General features: G+C 39.6%; 1 protein-coding gene across 3 annotated transcripts in view; it reads left to right on the forward strand.

The window, feature by feature from the left end:
• Nucleotides 1-17,748, forward strand: part of SHROOM2 (shroom family member 2) — a 119,189-nt gene that overhangs the window by 44,810 nt on the left and 56,631 nt on the right. For all 3 annotated transcript variants that reach the window (XM_066313853.1, XM_066313850.1, XM_066313851.1), the window contains exon 2: nt 2,355-2,506. In XM_066313853.1, coding sequence (XP_066169950.1) covers nt 2,355-2,506 — 152 coding nt within the window. The remainder of the gene's footprint in view (nt 1-2,354; nt 2,507-17,748) is intronic.

Consider the following 17,748-nt stretch of genomic DNA (forward strand, 5'->3'; position numbering starts at 1 on the left):
TTTCCTTAATGTTTTTTGATGCCACTTTTCTAACCTAGTTGGGCTACAGATATGTGTCCCAGCCTCCCTGTTCTCTTACTCTGCTCAGCCTGATTTCAGTGTCCCTTATATGGCAGATGCTCTACACTTGACATCTCTGAACTGAAATTCACCTACATCTAAGCAATTTCCACTTCTACTTGCTTGTTTCCAACCTAAATGAAGATTTGCAGTGATAATCTGGTGGTGTGGTAAATTCTTGATGCTCAGAGGATATGAGCAGATCAGAGGACAAGTCATAACTTGAAAACTAAATGTATGGGGATGTAAAAACTTGCTCTGTCTTTAATTATCTTGATTTTTTTTTTAAGATCAGAAGTTCTGTAAATAAAGTTTATGGATTACTATTAATAATGAGTGTTTTAGAGTTTTTAAGCATTTTTATAGTATTCTTTTTGGCTTAGGTTTACAGGCCTGAAGATTTTTAAGAGCATCTATCATGAACTTACATAAAGAGAGCATTTATGTGCCTGCAATGAGATAGAGTGCTGTATGAGATCATCCTAAAGTACTTTCATCAAGAGATATTGCTTTTTTTTATTAGGTTATTTAATTTATATTTTTGTTGCTGGACTCTTTCAAACCTGTACTGTGAGCTCCAGAATTCATGAAGTTACTTTCCTCTTGATTTATCTAATTGCTGATTGACTTTGGTGCCTCAGAAGATGGTAGTTCTTTATGAAGCTGTCTGCAGTTAGGGTGATTACAAGGAATTACGCTTTGTAAATTTGCTGGCATTTAATAATGTGGGACTCAGAGATGCAGTAGTCAATGTAAAATATAAAGAAGACATAAATTAAAGTCTTTGAAGATAAAGTGTGAAATGTATAGGAAAATGTGGGGTATGGATTATGAGCAAGTGAGGGACCAATAAAATTAAGTATATAGATCATGAAGCCAAGCAACTCAGAAGCCAGAGGCTGTGTTGACAGCAAAGGAGATAGGAAGAAACTAGAAGGCCAAGAGATTGAATTGCAAAATGTTCAATACCTACAGCTATTCTTAGAATCATAGACTTGTTTAGTTTGGAAAACAGCTTAAGGATAGTAGAATCCAGCTGTTAACCTAGTTCTGCCCAGTTCATCACTAAACCATATACCTAAGTGCCCCATCTTTTAGAGGGATGATCCCCACACATCCAGTAAAGGATAAATAATTTCCTTAGCCTTCCATTGCTTGCTTATGTATTTATGAAAATATTTTTTACTGTGTTTTACAGCAGCAGCCAGATTAAGTTTTAGCTGGGCTTTGGGTCTTCTAATTTTCTCCTTGCATAACCTCATAACATTCTTGTAATCATCATTTGGAATCACTTCAAACTGTTGATACTTGTTAATCTGTCTGATCGAGCTTTTGAGATGCGTTTTAAATTTTGAAAATGGGTAGCTTATGACGTGGAATTTTTAAACTTAATTGGGGTGAGAATTGCAAAAGCCCGAGTCTTTAATTTATCTTGTATTTTTGCCACATGTTATGAACAGTTGTATAAAAATTTAATGCATTCAAGAGATGTCTGTGGCAGCAAAATAATCTTCCAGTGGATTTCCCTTAGTATCATTGTGTTTTTAAGCCAGAGCTGTTCATTAGCTATATGGATGATAAATTTTCAGGTATTTTCCTAAATGTTGTGTTTCTAATGAAAATGCCTTAGTTTTCTAGGCCAGCCTTATAAGCTGTACTTTGGGATTTCATTGCATGCCAGATCTTTGGAGTTGGCTGTGTGTTAATGTTATCGACAAAATGGTTAATATTATTGCCTGCCTTCTCTTAGAGAACCAGATTTTTAGATGCTTGCCCAAAGCTCTATTTGCAAGTATGATTACATGTTCAGTATTGAACAGAGGTCAAGGTGACAGATGCTTATCACAGAATGGAACAAATTGGAGGGGACCACAGTGGATCATCTAGTCCAAGCTCCCTGCTCAAGCAGGGTCATCACAGGGCACAGATTTGCATCCAGACAGTTCTTGAATACCTCCAATGAAGGGAGACTCCACAACCTCTCTGGGCAACCTGTTCTAGTGGATGCACAGCAAAGAAGTTCTTCCTTTATTCCAAATTTTCCCTCAAGCTTTCTAGCTTTCTCAGGAAGTTTCTTCTCTTTTATTTCTTTCCTATTCTAATTGTCTCTGTATAATTACTGTTTCTTTATAGTGATTTTTAATGTGCCCTCTTAATTATGTTAAACACTTAGTTATTGTATTAATTTTTGTTGAAGCCAGTGTTGAAAGCTCATTAGCTTCTTTTAAAGGTGACACTATGCAACCTATATAATTCTGCCATTTGTAACACGCTCTTTTTTTTTCCCCCCCCAGATAGAAGATGGGAGCAAAGCTGCAGCTGTGGACAAGTTACTGGCTGGGGATGAAATTGTTGGCATCAATGATGTGGGCCTGTCTGGCTTCCGACAAGAAGCAATCTGTCTGGTGAAAGGTTCACACAAGACACTGAAGCTTGTAGTGAAAAGGTAAGCTTGTGTCCTTAGCTGGAACACCAAACGTATTTCAGCCTATATGCTACTGAGCAACTAAATTTGCCAAGATCTGGCAAGTTAATGACTTTCATTCATTGATATTTATGTGCATATTGTGTGGTGTTAAACTCCTCTTTAAACACAGACCCTTAATGGAAGTTGTGGAGAGAGGCAGCCTATCAATCAGAGCTAAACCCAAGGCAATATATTCTGCGAGTGCTGTTGTGATGTGATGAGTCAGGACACTGCCCCTGTCCCCCTGAAGTGCAGTCCCCAAAGCAGGCTGCCAGCCCTGCTTCCCTGCCTTTGGTGTGCCTGTAGGGTGCATACACCACGCAGGCCACTTGTGCCATGAGGAGCGGGTTACATGGGAAGCTTTTGGAAAGGCATTTTCCCACTCTGAAAGTATTTGAGCTCTCAAGCATTTTGTAAGTGGCTTGCATAAAGAGTACTTTGAGTTAGTTATTAATGAATGGGAAAAGTGAAGCAGTTTACCAAAACAGAAGATGCTTTTGGTATGAAAAGTTTTTGGTTTGTCATTTTGACTTGCAACATTTAACTAACTTGAGTTAATAATAATTTTCATAAAATATTTTTGACAGAAGTGAGCAAATGTTAAAGTAGGCTAAATCTTGTAATTTCTGAAAAAAAATTCCAATGAAGAATTCTGAACAACATTATCTTTGTTGGTAATTTCCTACTCTGGTGTATCAGAGCTTCCTAGTTAATTACTTTTATCAAATTATACCAGCCAGTCTTTCATGTGAGAATTCATTAGAATAAAAAAAGAATTTTGATGCAACACAGAAAACGCCAGGAGTTTGGACTTGATAGGTATGATGATCCAGTCCATAAATATAATGACTATCTGAGGCTGTCTCAATTGAGGACAGTCTTTTGTGAAATAGCACTGATAGGAAAGAGAGGTTCAAAAGTGTGCTTTTCACCTTTGGTTTTAGAAGGTATTTTTGAGAGAAGAAATTATGGGAACCTGGAGCTCTTTCACAGCTCATAGTTTATATCCTCAAAAAGAACTACTTCCAGAAGCTCTCACCAAATTTTTGTAGCATTTAAGCTAATAAATGCAAAATAAAATACATTCACAACTACCATAAATCATATTGATGTTAAGCAGTTCCAACTTGTGCTGGTTATTCCAGTAAAAGCACTTGTTTGTAGAGGTTACATCAGTTGTTCCTGTCAGAGAGGGGGAGAACTTCAGGGTTGAGAAGTTTTATAGGCACTGAAGAATCTGCCAAGACAGCAAGTCTTAATTAACAGGAAAAGCTTCAGACCAAGTAGAAAGATTCCCTCTCTTGGTGCTTTTCAATTTTATGACAGTAATTTTCTCAGAATCTCTGAATTCTGATCTGTCTTTGGAAATGGAAGAAGATCTAGTGCAGGAATACCCTCATGAGAGACACAGCTGGGTCATTTTTGTTACTCATACCACATCACACTCCACTACCATCTGAAAAGAAGTTGCAGTGAGGTGGGGGCCATTCTCTTCTACCGTGACAGCAGTGAGAAGACAAGAGGAAATGGTCTTAAGATGGGAAAATTAGATTAGCTATTAGAAATAAAAATTCACCATTAGGGTGGTTAGATATTGGAATAGGTTGCTCAGGGAGGTGGTGGAGTCACCATCCCTGTAGGTGTTGGAAGGCACCTAGATCTGGTGCTGGGTGTTATGTTTTAGTGGGTTAAGGGTTACCATGGTAGTGCTGGGTGGACAGTTGGACTGGATCTTCTAAAGCTCTCTTCCAACCTTGATGACTGTATGATTTATTTCGTGCATGTGATTTTGAGAACTTTGCTACAGCTAATGAAATGCTGGTTTGCTGCTGGGGATTTGTGGCCATTCTCTGCAGTCAGCAGAGCCCCATTGCTATACATGCCCTTGACACTTTAGTGCACAAGTGATGGGTTTTCATCAGTCCTTTATCATCCCTCCCCTTTTTCCTTCCTTATCATGCATGCAATGGTCAAAAACAAGCTAGCTGTTCTAGCCAAGAGGCTGAAACAGTGGCTGTTGTTAGAGAAAACATTATTGTCTGAAATTCATTGAGAACTTCCATAGCTCCCAAAGGAGGCAATAGCCCTTTGGGTCATTGACAAGCCTGCATAATATTAGATAAACTTTCATAAAACTTAGTGAATGAAACTAGCTGGGGCTTTTGTCTTGGTTTTTCAACTTTGCTCTTTCTCTTGGAAAGTTGCCTTAGGACATTGGTCCTTTGATGGTCAGAAACCTTTTAACTTTGAGTCTCATTTTATTCTTGGCCAGCTTGTTCTCATGCGCTGCTGTCGCTGTGCTGAAATAACTTTTTCTGTTGGGAGTCCAAATGATGCAGGTTTTTGTAAAGCCTTGTTGCATGCTTTCTGTCAGAAGTTATGGTTTGAACAACAGTATTAGTTTTGTTTTGTTTGCCCTAAATCTTAGGCTGAATTTTTATGAGTACTTTAAACAGCCGTGTCTTTAAGCAAACCAGTTGTTTAATCTTTGTGTGAGCACTCCTGCAGGTCTGGATTGAATTGGATCAGGGAACTGATCTGACTACAAAATTACTTAAGTAGGTTTTCAGCTGGATAGGACCACCACTGTTCAGAGGTAGTCTGCATTTTAATCAATTGCAGCAATCTTGAAATGGCTGTTTTAGCATTTCAGTCTTCAGATCCACACTTACTGTTCCCTAGGGAGACTGGGAATAGTCCCACAATTCCCTTTCATTGAGTTACATATAAGATGAAGTATTGATCTGCAAGTCATCTTAGCATCTTTTTGTCTGCTTGCCCTGTGGCCTTTGTCTAGCACTGTGATGTCTCTCTGTAGCATTGATTTAACATTTTATTCTCTGTAGGTGTCAGTGTGATAATCTGAAGCACAAAATAGAAGGTTTGAAGTTCAACTCAATCCTGAAGCTTGAAGAGAATCTTTGTTTCAGTCATGTTGTTCTTGCTATCTGTGAGATAGCAAGATTCATGTGCATAGCCAAGATCTATATTTTATGTGGAAAACATTTTTCCTTGGTGTCATTTGTATATTAATCCAGAAGTGAAAAGCAAACTTTTAAAAATCTATTGGTTTATGAAAAATTACTTAAAATTCTTCTGGAAAGTAGTGAACTTCTCTTGCTATAATGTCAGTATAATTAATCAAGGAAAATCACATTTTGTCACTGCTGAGAAGTGTGTCCCTGTGAAAATTCTTCTCAAAGCAGTAGAGCCACAGCCTGATTCTATGTTTATCTAACTGTATGTAGGAAACAGTAGGACGTACTATTGTCTGTTTAGAAGTCTAATATGCCTTCAGCAAAGACCAAGGGAAAATGTTTTAGCCAGAGTAATGTGTTTCATTCACAACATTACTTTGTGTCTGTAACAAAAGTTTCTTAAGGGGCTTATGTTGTTCTGCAGTGGTAGCTGGCTTCCAAAAAATTATATTTACGTGCTATTTTTAAAGAATGATTCTTAGCTCACACAGGGAAAATAACACTGGTTTCTAATAAAACTGTCTGCAGTACCAAATAACTCAGCATAAATGTGTTGGCTATCAGCATACGTACTTTGCTGTATTTTCTGGAAACATTGCATAGTTGTGGTCTAAACCAAATCACGACTGTGCAACTGGCTCAACAACAAACGTGATGTTTAAGTGGCTTACATATATTGATGGTAGAACAAGTGCAGTGTACTTTTGGTCCTGGATTAAAATAGTACTCAGGAGGCTTCATGTTATTTTCTCAAGTGAATTTGTAGAAATAATGCATCTTAATTGCATGCTAGTTCTTCAGTGTAATGCTGAGTAATTTCTTGAGTAGATTCCTTTCCTAGGAAAATGGCAAGCAGACTGTGTTTAGGACATTTCTTGCAGGAATTACATGTGAATTTCTTTTGTTTGGAAATGGTGTGCATATCTACATACAAATGAAATTCCTGGAAATGTTGATACTGAATGTTGATGTTGAGGTGATTGCCATATTCTGTGTATTTTAATAATTTTGCATATGTTTCTAACTTAAATTCCTTTCTATTTATTACATCCCATCTTCTTCATTCCTTTGCATGTGCTAGACATAAGCATATATCACAAATCCATAGTAAGAGTAACTTTTCACTATGCATTCATGAGACATTAAACTGTTAAAAATAGGCACATAGATGAGGCTTTCATGTGTGATTTATTAAAGACAGGGTAAGATTTTCACCTCTGGGAGTCACTCTAAGAAGTTACATGGGTTGTCTCCTCTTGGCTGCTTGAGTGGTCTGTTAGCAGCAGTGAAAATGGGTGGGTGAGGGAAGGATTAACCTCTTTTCTACAAGGTCTGCTAGTGATGAGAAGCTGGACTTTGTTTAACTTGGCCAACTCTGCAGGTACTGCCAGCACTTGAGAACAAGCTCCAAAGTTCTGGAATTGGCCACATTGTGTACAAATGTGGGTACACATATGGGCTTGTGTGGTTTTTTTTCTTTTCTGTAGCATTTTGATGTTGTTACCTTCATGTTGCCAAAGTATGAGCTCTTTTTGCAATGTTGAGGAAGTCCCTTGTTAAAGTAGAGGGAAAGAGAGTGGCAGCAAAACACACTTGTCATCAGAAGCATAGTGTGAATGCTGACATGACTGTGCTAAATCCTAGCAAGGGAAGTGGCTTTCATGATACTTGTGCTATAAACACCTAGACATGGAAAAGTAGGGTTGTCCTTATTTGCATGTCATGAAGACAGCCAACTCTTAATTAAAGCACAGAAGAATTTTTAATGAACGTCTTGAGGACTCCAAGATTGTACAGTACTGTTTCAGACACCTGAGACCTGAGCAGGAATCTGTGAATAAAAATCTTGACAGTCATTTACAATGTTCAGATGGGAGATCACTGAAATTTGTCACAATCTGAGCAGAAACCTGCTGAACACCACCAGTGGCCTTTCTGTAATGGGTTTTGTGTAACTTAGCAAGATCTAGTCTTACCTATTTATGACCCATGGAGTAAGCTACCCGTGTACTTCATGGTTCCTTGTGGCTGCAGAAATAGTCTGTGAAACTTGAGAATATTGATTTGTGAGATGACTTGGAAAATTGAGGGATTTCTTTTTTCTTGTACAGTTATGAGATAGAGATGGAGGACTCTGAATTCTGTCTCTTACCTGTGTTTGGCCTTGATACTCCTAGTTTCATAGATACCAGAATGGTATAGGAAGCAATCTGCAAAACTACATGAATTTTTCTACTTTTAAACGTTTAGTTCACTGTTTTGTCCATGGCTATGGTTAAGCATTGCTCAATAAAACAAATGCACTTGTGGAGAACCAGTGTTGATTACAAGTGAAATCTATTTTGTCGTTCAATTAGATTTAATTTCTTCTGGAACTGGGGTTTGTTATGGCAAAACAAATAGCAGTGGTTTCTCTCTTGTTGTCCAGTAGCCGTAATTTCTCCTTTTTAAAGATTGAGCTTGGCCTTAACTGACCAAGAATGTTTTGCTGGGTTTTTTTAATTTTTTTTTTAATTACTGTATTTTCAACCAGACTTTGGAAATATATAGCAAACTGTAGTAGGGCTTTCCAGGGCTGTATCTGCATACATGTACCATTGCTATGTGAACTGGGCAGGTGTGACAGCCCCTTGGCACTGATATTTCTTGGAACTGACAGCAGTGTAACAGGATGTGCCACTGCAGATCTTTGGGAGTAGGTATTTTTAACAGATGCACATGGCTTTCAAGTTCAAGGCATGAACATTTCTGTGGGACTGCAGTTGATGATGGAAGGGCTTGGCTCTTTTTAACTCCCACTTTGCAAATTCACTTAAGAAGTGGATTAGTACATTGCTGTGGGCCCCTTCTTTTGCTCTGAGCAGGTTGGCCGGGTGTAAATGCGTGCCAGGTATGGACACATACACTGCTCCCAGCCAGGTCTGGTGATGGAGAGGGGAGTAAGACATATTTCAGGATATGTGACACAGCATGACCAGGCTAGGGCACTTCTTTTTCTCCTTTGTTGCTGCCAGTGAGCTACCATGGCTCACAGTGGGGTGGCAGGAACCAGATAGGCACAAACATGGCTGTGGTGGGTAAGCAGCCACTAGAATTGCTTACACATTTTCTGTTGTTAGGTAAGAATTAAAAGGAGAGTAAAGCAGGCTCAAAACTTCAAAGGGTATAAAGAACACTTCATTACAAAACTATAAGGAAAAGAAAAAAAAATGTAAGAATCAGAATAAAACTTTCAAAACACTTCTCCTTCCCCCACAGCCTTCTTTTCTTTCCCACAGACAACATACAGAGACAAAACTTCAGGACTTGGGTCACTTGACTATCTCTAAAATAGTCTTTGATCAGTCCTCTTAGGAAGAGGAGTCTTTTTTGCTATGTCATGGAGACTTCTCCACAAGAAAACAGTTCTCTTGTGGCTTCAATTTCTCACAAACAGCAGCTGCCTGGAAATCTGTACTCGTGAAGTCCTTCCTGTGTCATCTTCCCACAGCTGCATTTATGGGCCATGTCAAACTTATGGGGTACTATTTTAAGGATGAGCTGTTCAAAAGCAGATGTTCTCTTCATCTGTCTGTGAGATGATCTTCATCTCTAGGAACAGAGGTGGTCTTCATCCCTGGGGGCAGAGGGTCTTCATCACTTTCATCTTCCTCTCTCTATTGAAGCTCTTCATGAGATCACAGCTATTTCAACATTTACTTATTTCAGCGCAAATGCCTTTGCTCATATCTGCAGTTTGAACACTCATCTCCCGATACTGTTTTCATGAATTAAAGGGATATTCTAGTGTATCAACAGTCCATCACCATGGCCTTGCAAAAGAATTTCAGTCTAAGGCTAAGGTATCTTCTCATTCTCCTCCCATCTGGGACTTAACTCCTTCTTCACTGACCTTGGTGTCTTCATGTTGTCTCTCTACTTGTCTTCACTCTGTCCTTTTTTCTCACTTGAGGGAGGATCAGTGCTTTGTAAGTTTCATCTGTGCAATAAAAGAAGTTGGTATCTCGCTGGAGGCCAGCAGAGGTCATGATGATTTCTGCTGGGTGGTGACCAAAGCAGTCACGGTGATGGATTTCAGGCCATGCAGGGCCTGTGTCTCTGGGGTCTCAGGGGCCCGAGTCTCTGGCCCTGCTGTGTTCTATTCCAGCTGTGGGACCACTCTGTGCATGGCTGCAGAGCCACCCCTGGTCTCAGCCACATCATCTCCCATGGCACTGGGGCAGCCCCTCGGCAGGATGACTCAGTAGCGGCAGCTGGAGCTGTTTATGGTGGAGAGTTCTTCAGAGTCCGTGCTGTGGGGGGAAGCAGCTGGGATCTCAGCAGCAGCACACTGCACACTGATGGCCTTCCCTTCCCTCCCTGTGCAGCCCACAGTGCAGCAGGGCCTGGCCTGACTGCAAACAGGAGGCTGGTTACCTGTTCCCAGGCTGGAAGAAAAGAGCTTTCCGGGGATTTGTTCGGTTTTTAACATGTGTGTTCACAAGGGCATGTTCAGCTTTCTAGTGGTTTAACAAGGTGCCAGTATTCAAAGCTAGTCACTGATTGGTTTTGTCAGGCATGGAGGAAGCTGTTTAGCAGCTCCTCTTAAAAAATAATTTCTGTGTGTGGCTTCTTCCCTGCTCTCTACATGTCAATCAGTGCAAAACCAGCACAATGGCACATCATACAAACTGCACAGCACCTACAGGCCCAGCTCAGGAGAACCTTGGGTTGGATGTCCTATATTTGAAGGACATCCCTAGTAATCCCAGGAGGATCTTTCCATGAAGGAATGCTTAGTGAAGCATCTGCCAAATAAACCAGCCTGTACACACATTTTCAGTGGGAACACATAGAGCAGGCCAGCCCACGTGGAGGTCCCCTCCTCCTCTGGTTTGCCTTCTGCCTTCTCCCTAGGCAAACACAAGGCTGGCTGGGCCTCCACTGTGCTCCTCATCCTGCAACTGTGTGATCCTGTACTACTAATGAAAAGGGAATGGACGTGACAAAAGGAGGAACACATATTTCCATCTTATATTTTCAGCAAATTATACCTTAGAAAAGCTCTGATGAGAACCATTTTCCCTGGTTGTATCACAGTAACTTAACCCAACACATTAATGGTGTGAGTCCACATACCCTTTGTTCTAACCCTAGCAATACCACCCAGGATGTTTCCCATGCCAGCTGCCTTTTTGGTGGGGTGTAAATCTAAAAAGCACTTTTATTTCTTAATTTTCTACCCACCTCACCTGCTTCTGAGTTGCATTAATATGATTTAATTCATTCTGTTAATGACACACTGATGGATGCTTGAGATGATCATAAGCTTTAGTTCCTCCAGTTGGTGGTGTATTGTCCCTGGTTTCAAAGAGCAAGTTGTTGTCTTGTGATTTTGGATGTTTTTCTTATACAGCTGTCAGGCTTCTCTCAAATACATGTCATGAGTGATATCTTTTCATTTTGTGGCAACTTCCATGATTTATTTCTTTGCAAATCTAATAAAATCTGTCCTGTAGAGCTTAAATAACAGCCAAAATTACAACAGATGTCTCAGTATTTTACCAAGGCAACTCTATTAGGACAATGTTTGGGCTACTGGGAAGGCCGTAGACATTTCCTTGTAGGTAAAAGGAACATTCTGTAATTTGAATATATGGCAGTGCTATTCAGGTTTTTTTAGTAATTACCAAAATTGGGCAACATGGCTTTTTTGTGGAGTGGGATATCCATCAAACAGTAACAACCTGTGAGTCATGACTGGGTTTTAGTAGTGGGTTTTTTCCTTCAATCATGCATGCGCTTGTCAAAATGGTTAATTTTGAGCATGAGTAGTCTCATCCAATTTAGTAAGAGCACTCACATGACTGAAGATAAAAAAAGTATACAAGTGCTTACAGGATCTAACCATAGCTTTTTGCAAGGTGGTACATGGGAGTTATTGTGAAAACTGCCTTCCACTTGTGAATTTCAGTGTAGGTGCTGGAAACTAGTATGTAGTCCCTTGGGTGAGAGAGAGGGGAAAACAAGTGAGCCTTCTAAACTTTGGGGATCTGAAGATTTATTCATTTCACATAAAACTTTTGCACACACTCAGATAATTTTTTAATGTGTTCAGTAATACTGAAGAGATCTTCAGACTCCTGACTGAAACAGAATTATAAATCCACCTATTAAAGACCAAATGAATAATCTTTTTATGTCAGAGATGATCTTTGCATGTTGAAGGCATGCTTCTCTGTATGTTTTATATGTTTGGAAATAATGTCTTGGGATTGCTTTTAAGCACTTGTTCAGTGTTTGATTTATTAACACTAGTCAAGGATGTTGAAATGCACATGTCCAATTTCAGGAGAGAAGGAATAACTCTTCTATTTCAGTGTGTTGCAGTTTTCTCCTTGTGAAAATCTTATTTTAGGTAACATATTTCACGTCCTGAGGATTAAACGATTTATAAGCTGGAGAACTTGGCACTTCTTACACATTTCAGCATCAAGTATCTACCAGATTGAGTGTAGAGATTTTATGCTCTACTTGCTCAAGTAACTACATGTAACACCTTCCAATTTGAAAAGATTATAAAGGAGTTTTAAAATAATTTCTGAATTCAACCCTTGACTTCAGAAATGTGACCACTTCAAAGAAGGGCAGGAATGCAAGTGTGTTGCAGATTTAGTTACTGAATAACTGAAGAAATTTGCATCTTATCTGTCAAACAAGAAACCCAGGGTATTTTATGGTTGATTCTACTGAATCTGCATGATACTGGATCACCTGGCAAAACAAAGTCTGGCACAGAGTCACAGCTACCACACTGCTGAGTTATACAGCCATTGGTCTTTTTTAGTCCAGCTTCATGCTGAGTGCAGAGGAAGGACAAAATGACAAAAGCTGAATTTTGGGGAAGTTTCTGCTGGGTTGCAATCGAAACCATAGTCAGTTCTTTGATCTGGCTCACGGAGCAGCAGCCTTGCCAGCAGGTGGGCAGCTGAACCAGGGCTGGCATCTTATGAGGAAGAAAGCACTCTGGGGGATGGTAACTGGACTGGCGTAGGTCATGTCAGAGCGAAATAGTTTTCTCAGGTAAAACCTGAACCATACCAGCTTGTGGCACAGCTCTTTGTGGAGGCTTCATAAGTTGCATCATGTGGCTATAGTGTTTTAACCAAGATTGAGACAAAAATAGGGCTGGACTGTCTCCTAAAATGCTCTGGGACAAAAGAAATTCCCTTTCCCCACTCCTGTTTTTGGGTCACCTTGGACCATGGTGAGGTAAATTACAGCTGAAATAGGTATGGGAAAACACCATAGCTGTGTAGAAAGACCCGTATTTGGAAAGCTGTTTCTGAGGAAGCTCAAGTCATTTGGGATTGGTATTGAAGGTTAAGCTTATTGTGGTGAGTGGCTGGGAGGCAAAACACACTGTTCTGGCTGTTTCTGGCCACAAGCAGCACCAGGGTTTCTGTGGTTGTGTGCCCCAAGGATGTGGCAAGTTCCTTCTTGCTGAAGGCAGCATTTTGGGCTGGTGCAGGCAGCCGTGTGCTGCTCTGGCATCCACTCTGCCCATCCTGGGCAGAGATGGCAGGGGGGATGTGTTTGAAGGCTGCTCTGCTTCCTGCTCCTTTGCTCAGCCATGGTAAGACAGCCTAAAATCCCCTGGTTTGACTCCTGCTGCTGCTGTTAGCATTAGCCCTGTCAGAGATGATTCTTCAGTGTTACTGGTGAATAATGCTTCTTTTGTATTTACCTTTAAGGTTAATTTTTTTGGCACTTCATATGACATGATAACTTCCAAGATACTTGAAAAGAAATCCTGCCAGAACGAATTTATTCAATGTGTGAAAGATTTTAGATGCTTCCTAATGATAAATACTCATTTTAAAAAAAGTTTTATTATCCTTCTGAGGAATTCTGATAAATCATGGTAAAAACTGAGGTAAGAGGGTGATATCAGGAGTTTAATGCTATCTAGGCATCAAAAGGTACCAGAATGTGCAAAAAACAAGGATGAGGGAAAAGTATTTATGTAGCTTATATAATATACCATAAATCCCAAGAGCAACACTTTTATCTCAGACATCCAGATGTGTCTGTCTAGTTCCCCAAGGCAGAGCAAGGAAAAACAGTTCCAGAATATGTGAGCTTTATCATGGTAGTCTGTTGTGAATTCAGAAGGCAGGAAGATTTATGATGTTATACCTCATACAAATTAATACCTCTTTGTTGACAATGCATATCTTATTTATAAATGAAATTGCGGTTCTGTCCTGCTCAAGCCTGTACAGTTGGGCTGAGGAACAAGGAAAACCTGAGCAAACTGGGATGGTCAAATCCTGATTTCTTCTAGTTAATGACTGAAATCTTTAAGGGCACTAGGGTTGATAATTTATCTGCATTTATTTATTTTCATAGAAGAAGCAGAGCATTTTGCAGGTCTCTAGTTTCTTTTTATGTGAAGTACAATTTATTAGAGCATGGGATAGGAAAGGAGCTGCTGTGCTGTGACAAGGTCATACTCCTTCCAGCATGGCTTCCTTTAAAAGAGGCTCTGTTGGCTGTAGTGTGGTGTTGCTGTTTGCTCCATTTTCAGGTGCAGGGTGACTGTCAAATGGGAGGTCAGAACTACTGGTTACCTGATACATGGGAGGAGAAAGCAAAGAGCAGTGCTACAGGTTTGATAGGTCTTGCCATGGCTGACAGCAAGGCAAAAGGGAATTGTGTAGACCTTTGTGTGAATTTTGGCATGTGAGAATGGGCATTGAAGGTAGCTGCTGCTTTGCTGAAATTTTAGGGATTTCTACAAATACCCATAAAACAGAATTCTGTCGAAGACCTGTCTGTCAAAATACTGGTTCAATTTGCCATTCTAAGAAAATCTGATTGTTAATAGGTTGTTTTCATTACTGCTTTTCTCTTTTAGAGCCTCTCCTTCTCTCTGGAAGTCCATAAGTTAAGCATATGTTTATGTTTTTATTTTACTGTTTTTAAGTTCTAGGTCATTTCTTTTTTGGGGGTACTTTTTGGAAGTCGTTTCCTTTTATGATAAGATACTAGAAGCTGAAATTGCAAACACAGGAACTCCTGTTTTGTGTGGACAAAAGTGCTGCAGTTCCTTTTGTTGCTTCCAGAAAAGTAAGCTGACTTTGTTGTTATAATTTGTTGGCACTTTACTTGAAAAGATAAGTAAGAGGGAAGTGAGTACAAAGTATTCAGGTACTCCATGCACAGAGATCATAAACAACAACAAAGCCTCAGTTTTGTTGTTTTAACTCATTGCATTGAGTTTTAGTCAGCTACAAACATTCAGGGAAAAAATGGTAATATTAGGAAAGCTGTTAATTTCAGGTGTTGGAGTGGGTCATTTTAAAGCTGCAAAAAATCCAAAAACTGCTGACTAATCTCCCTTTAAAATGAAGAGAAACAGTCATTACTCTATCTTGAATTGCACCTTCAAAAATGGAGACATCCAGAATATTTCCTGACTTCTGAAGATCACAGCTATAACAATTAAATGCCTGAGGTCACCTTTTAGATGTGCAAATAAGACTGCCTAACCACAATCTTTATTTTTTTTTTTTATTACTCTGAATAGCCTGATTTCTCCCTGTGACTGAATCCTTTGCTGGTAGCGCTCTCTTGTGGCTGTTACTTTCATTTAAACGACTTAAGAGATTTCAAAAATATGTATATTATTTAGAAATTTCTGCCCTAGGACACAACAGTCTATGTTGGATAAGTGTTTCTAAATTAAATGTGGTAATACATATTTTAATAATGCAGCAAGGTCAGTCTGGGCAAAAGCATCCCAGGTGTTTTTCCCAGAAGATCTCAAAGAGACAGGCATATTTAGCATTCAGGATTTTAACCTCTTTTTTTTTGGTGTAATTTTGGTGAAAAACCATATGCCTGTGGACACAGAGTGGGGAGGCTTGGAGGAGAATGAAATCTGCCCTGGCAGCCAGTCAGATGGAGGAGACACAGTGATGGGCACATTGACTAACTGGCTTGATTGCAGATGCTGCTGTTTCTGTGATGCTGCTCTTGGTGATGAGCAAACTGTTAAAATGATTTGGGAAACTTTTCAAGTGAAACTGGTATGTGTGTTCCTGATGAAAGCTTGAAAACTTTTCACCCTGAATCTGTGTTTTCTGATTCTGGGGATGGGAAAGGAGAAGATGGGGTACCTATTCTGGTTTTTGATACAAAGCTTTTAGCTGATGTTTTAATTTTCAGTAAGGAGGCAAAGCCTTCTGGAAACTCAGATTGTGATGTGCAGGGGTTTCCTTTGAACTAGGGACATACAGTTTCCTCTATCAAGAACAGCTACTAATGAGCAATTGTTGGTACTACATAGACTGGATACTATTGGGATTGTGCATCCAGTGCCATAGCTTTACAAGCATGTCTGCATTATTAATACACTCAGTGTGTGATGTTGGGTGTAGGCTCCTTTTCCTTCTATACTGTAACCCAACAGCAGCTGGAGTAATGAGTCCAGGTTGTTTACTTAGTTGTACTGTCTTAGAGAGGCAGGTTTACATTTGAGATAAGGCTTTGAATGAGAGGGATCTTGACCCCCCAGAAGAATAGAAACTGAAAAGTCTCTATTCTGTAGACTGAGCCCTTGTGCATGGCTTTTGTCTGATCGCCTTCCTTCATTCATCTTTGGATCCCATATGTCAGGTAAGCAACTGTAATAATCCTAGTCCTTTTGGGGATATTTTTAAAATTTCAGGCAGTCTTCTGGGAAAGCTTTCATGGCAATTATGTGACTGTTTATGGCTGTTTGCCAGCAAATGTACTGCCATGCCCAGCAATCTTTGAAGTGAAGGTAAGATGAGCTTGTTTGCTGTTTTGGCTGCAGTCTAGCAGGACAGCTCAGCAGTATCTGATTGCAGATTAAGACTGAAAAGAGGCTTTTTAAAGCAAATTAAAAATCCTTAAAAATCCTATTAGACAACTGTATTTTGAGGCTCAGGTTTTCCTTTTCTTTAAAATTAAGGAAACCGTTTTCCTCATCTCTTATCACTGTATCAGTGTAATTTTATTGGTTTTTTAGACAGCAGATTCAATATGCAGTTTATTCATCTGTTATGTAGAGTGAGGATGGACTTGCTGCTGGAAATTCAGGGAAAAAACAACTTTTTTCCCCACTTGAAAATTACTTCTCTGCTTTTCCAAATAAGTCACCAGGAATAATATTTGTCAGGTCTGTATCCTCATTAACACAGCAATAACTCCATTGTTGTTAGAGTCTTTCTGAAACGTTGTTAGAGTCTTTCTGAAACATTGTTAGAAAAGCGGAGCCATTAAGTCAGTCTGCCCTTCTCTGGACTGAGTATGCACATGCACGCACAGGCGTGTGTGGTTCGTGTTAATAAGCAAGGCATCATCCTAGGTTTAGCTTACCTTTATTGAAGGCTACTTCCAAAAAAACCTCATCACATTAGGTTTAACATCCGTGAGTAATCTATACTCTCACCTTTATATGAAGTGGAGTTGCTTTTTAATAAATTATATCAGTCTGGCTGACAAAGTTTTAGCTAGACACCATCTGACTTTCCAGCAGGTTCACACAGTTGAGCTGTTGAACTTCTTTGTCATTTGTAATTCCATCATATGCTGTCTTAACTGTATTTCTTACTAAAATCCAAATATGTATGCCTGCATAAAATGAGACCACTTCTTGCCCTTTAGCCGACCTCCTTCCTGAAGTTTGAGTAGTTCTGTAAATTCGTAGAACTGCCAGCTGTACCTTTACAACTGTATATGCATCCTGCTTTGACCTGCGAAAAGCCATTCATTTTACACATGGAGGATGGGCATGGTGCAAGGATGCATTGGCTGGCAAGGATGCTATGATGCAATCAGTCTGCTCTGTTATTGAACAGAACCAATAAAAATGTATAGTTATTGTTTAGCGTGATGAATCAGTGAATCTAAGGAAAACATGATTGTGGCACTTAGGCCAGTGTGTAAGGAAAGTCTGTCTTTGTTTTGCTGTGCTGATCCTTAATTATAAAATTAAAACAGCATAATAAATCTTCCTCATTTTCCCCCAGAGAAACTCTGTGCAGCCTGTTTCTGCTATATCCTTTATATCCTCAGGTATAATGATGGTCAGCAACCATCAAGCAAGCTTACATCGGCAAATCTGGCTAGCAGAAGGGGATTAATTGTGTGACTGTGCAATAAAGCTTATTTTTTCAGAACACTTTTAAAATAAATTGTCTTTTGAAAGAACTCCCCAGAATTTGTAACATC

The sequence above is a fragment of the Sylvia atricapilla genome, chromosome 2, assembly GCF_009819655.1.
Source record: "Sylvia atricapilla isolate bSylAtr1 chromosome 2, bSylAtr1.pri, whole genome shotgun sequence".
In the NCBI taxonomy this organism is placed as follows: domain Eukaryota; kingdom Metazoa; phylum Chordata; class Aves; order Passeriformes; family Sylviidae; genus Sylvia; species Sylvia atricapilla.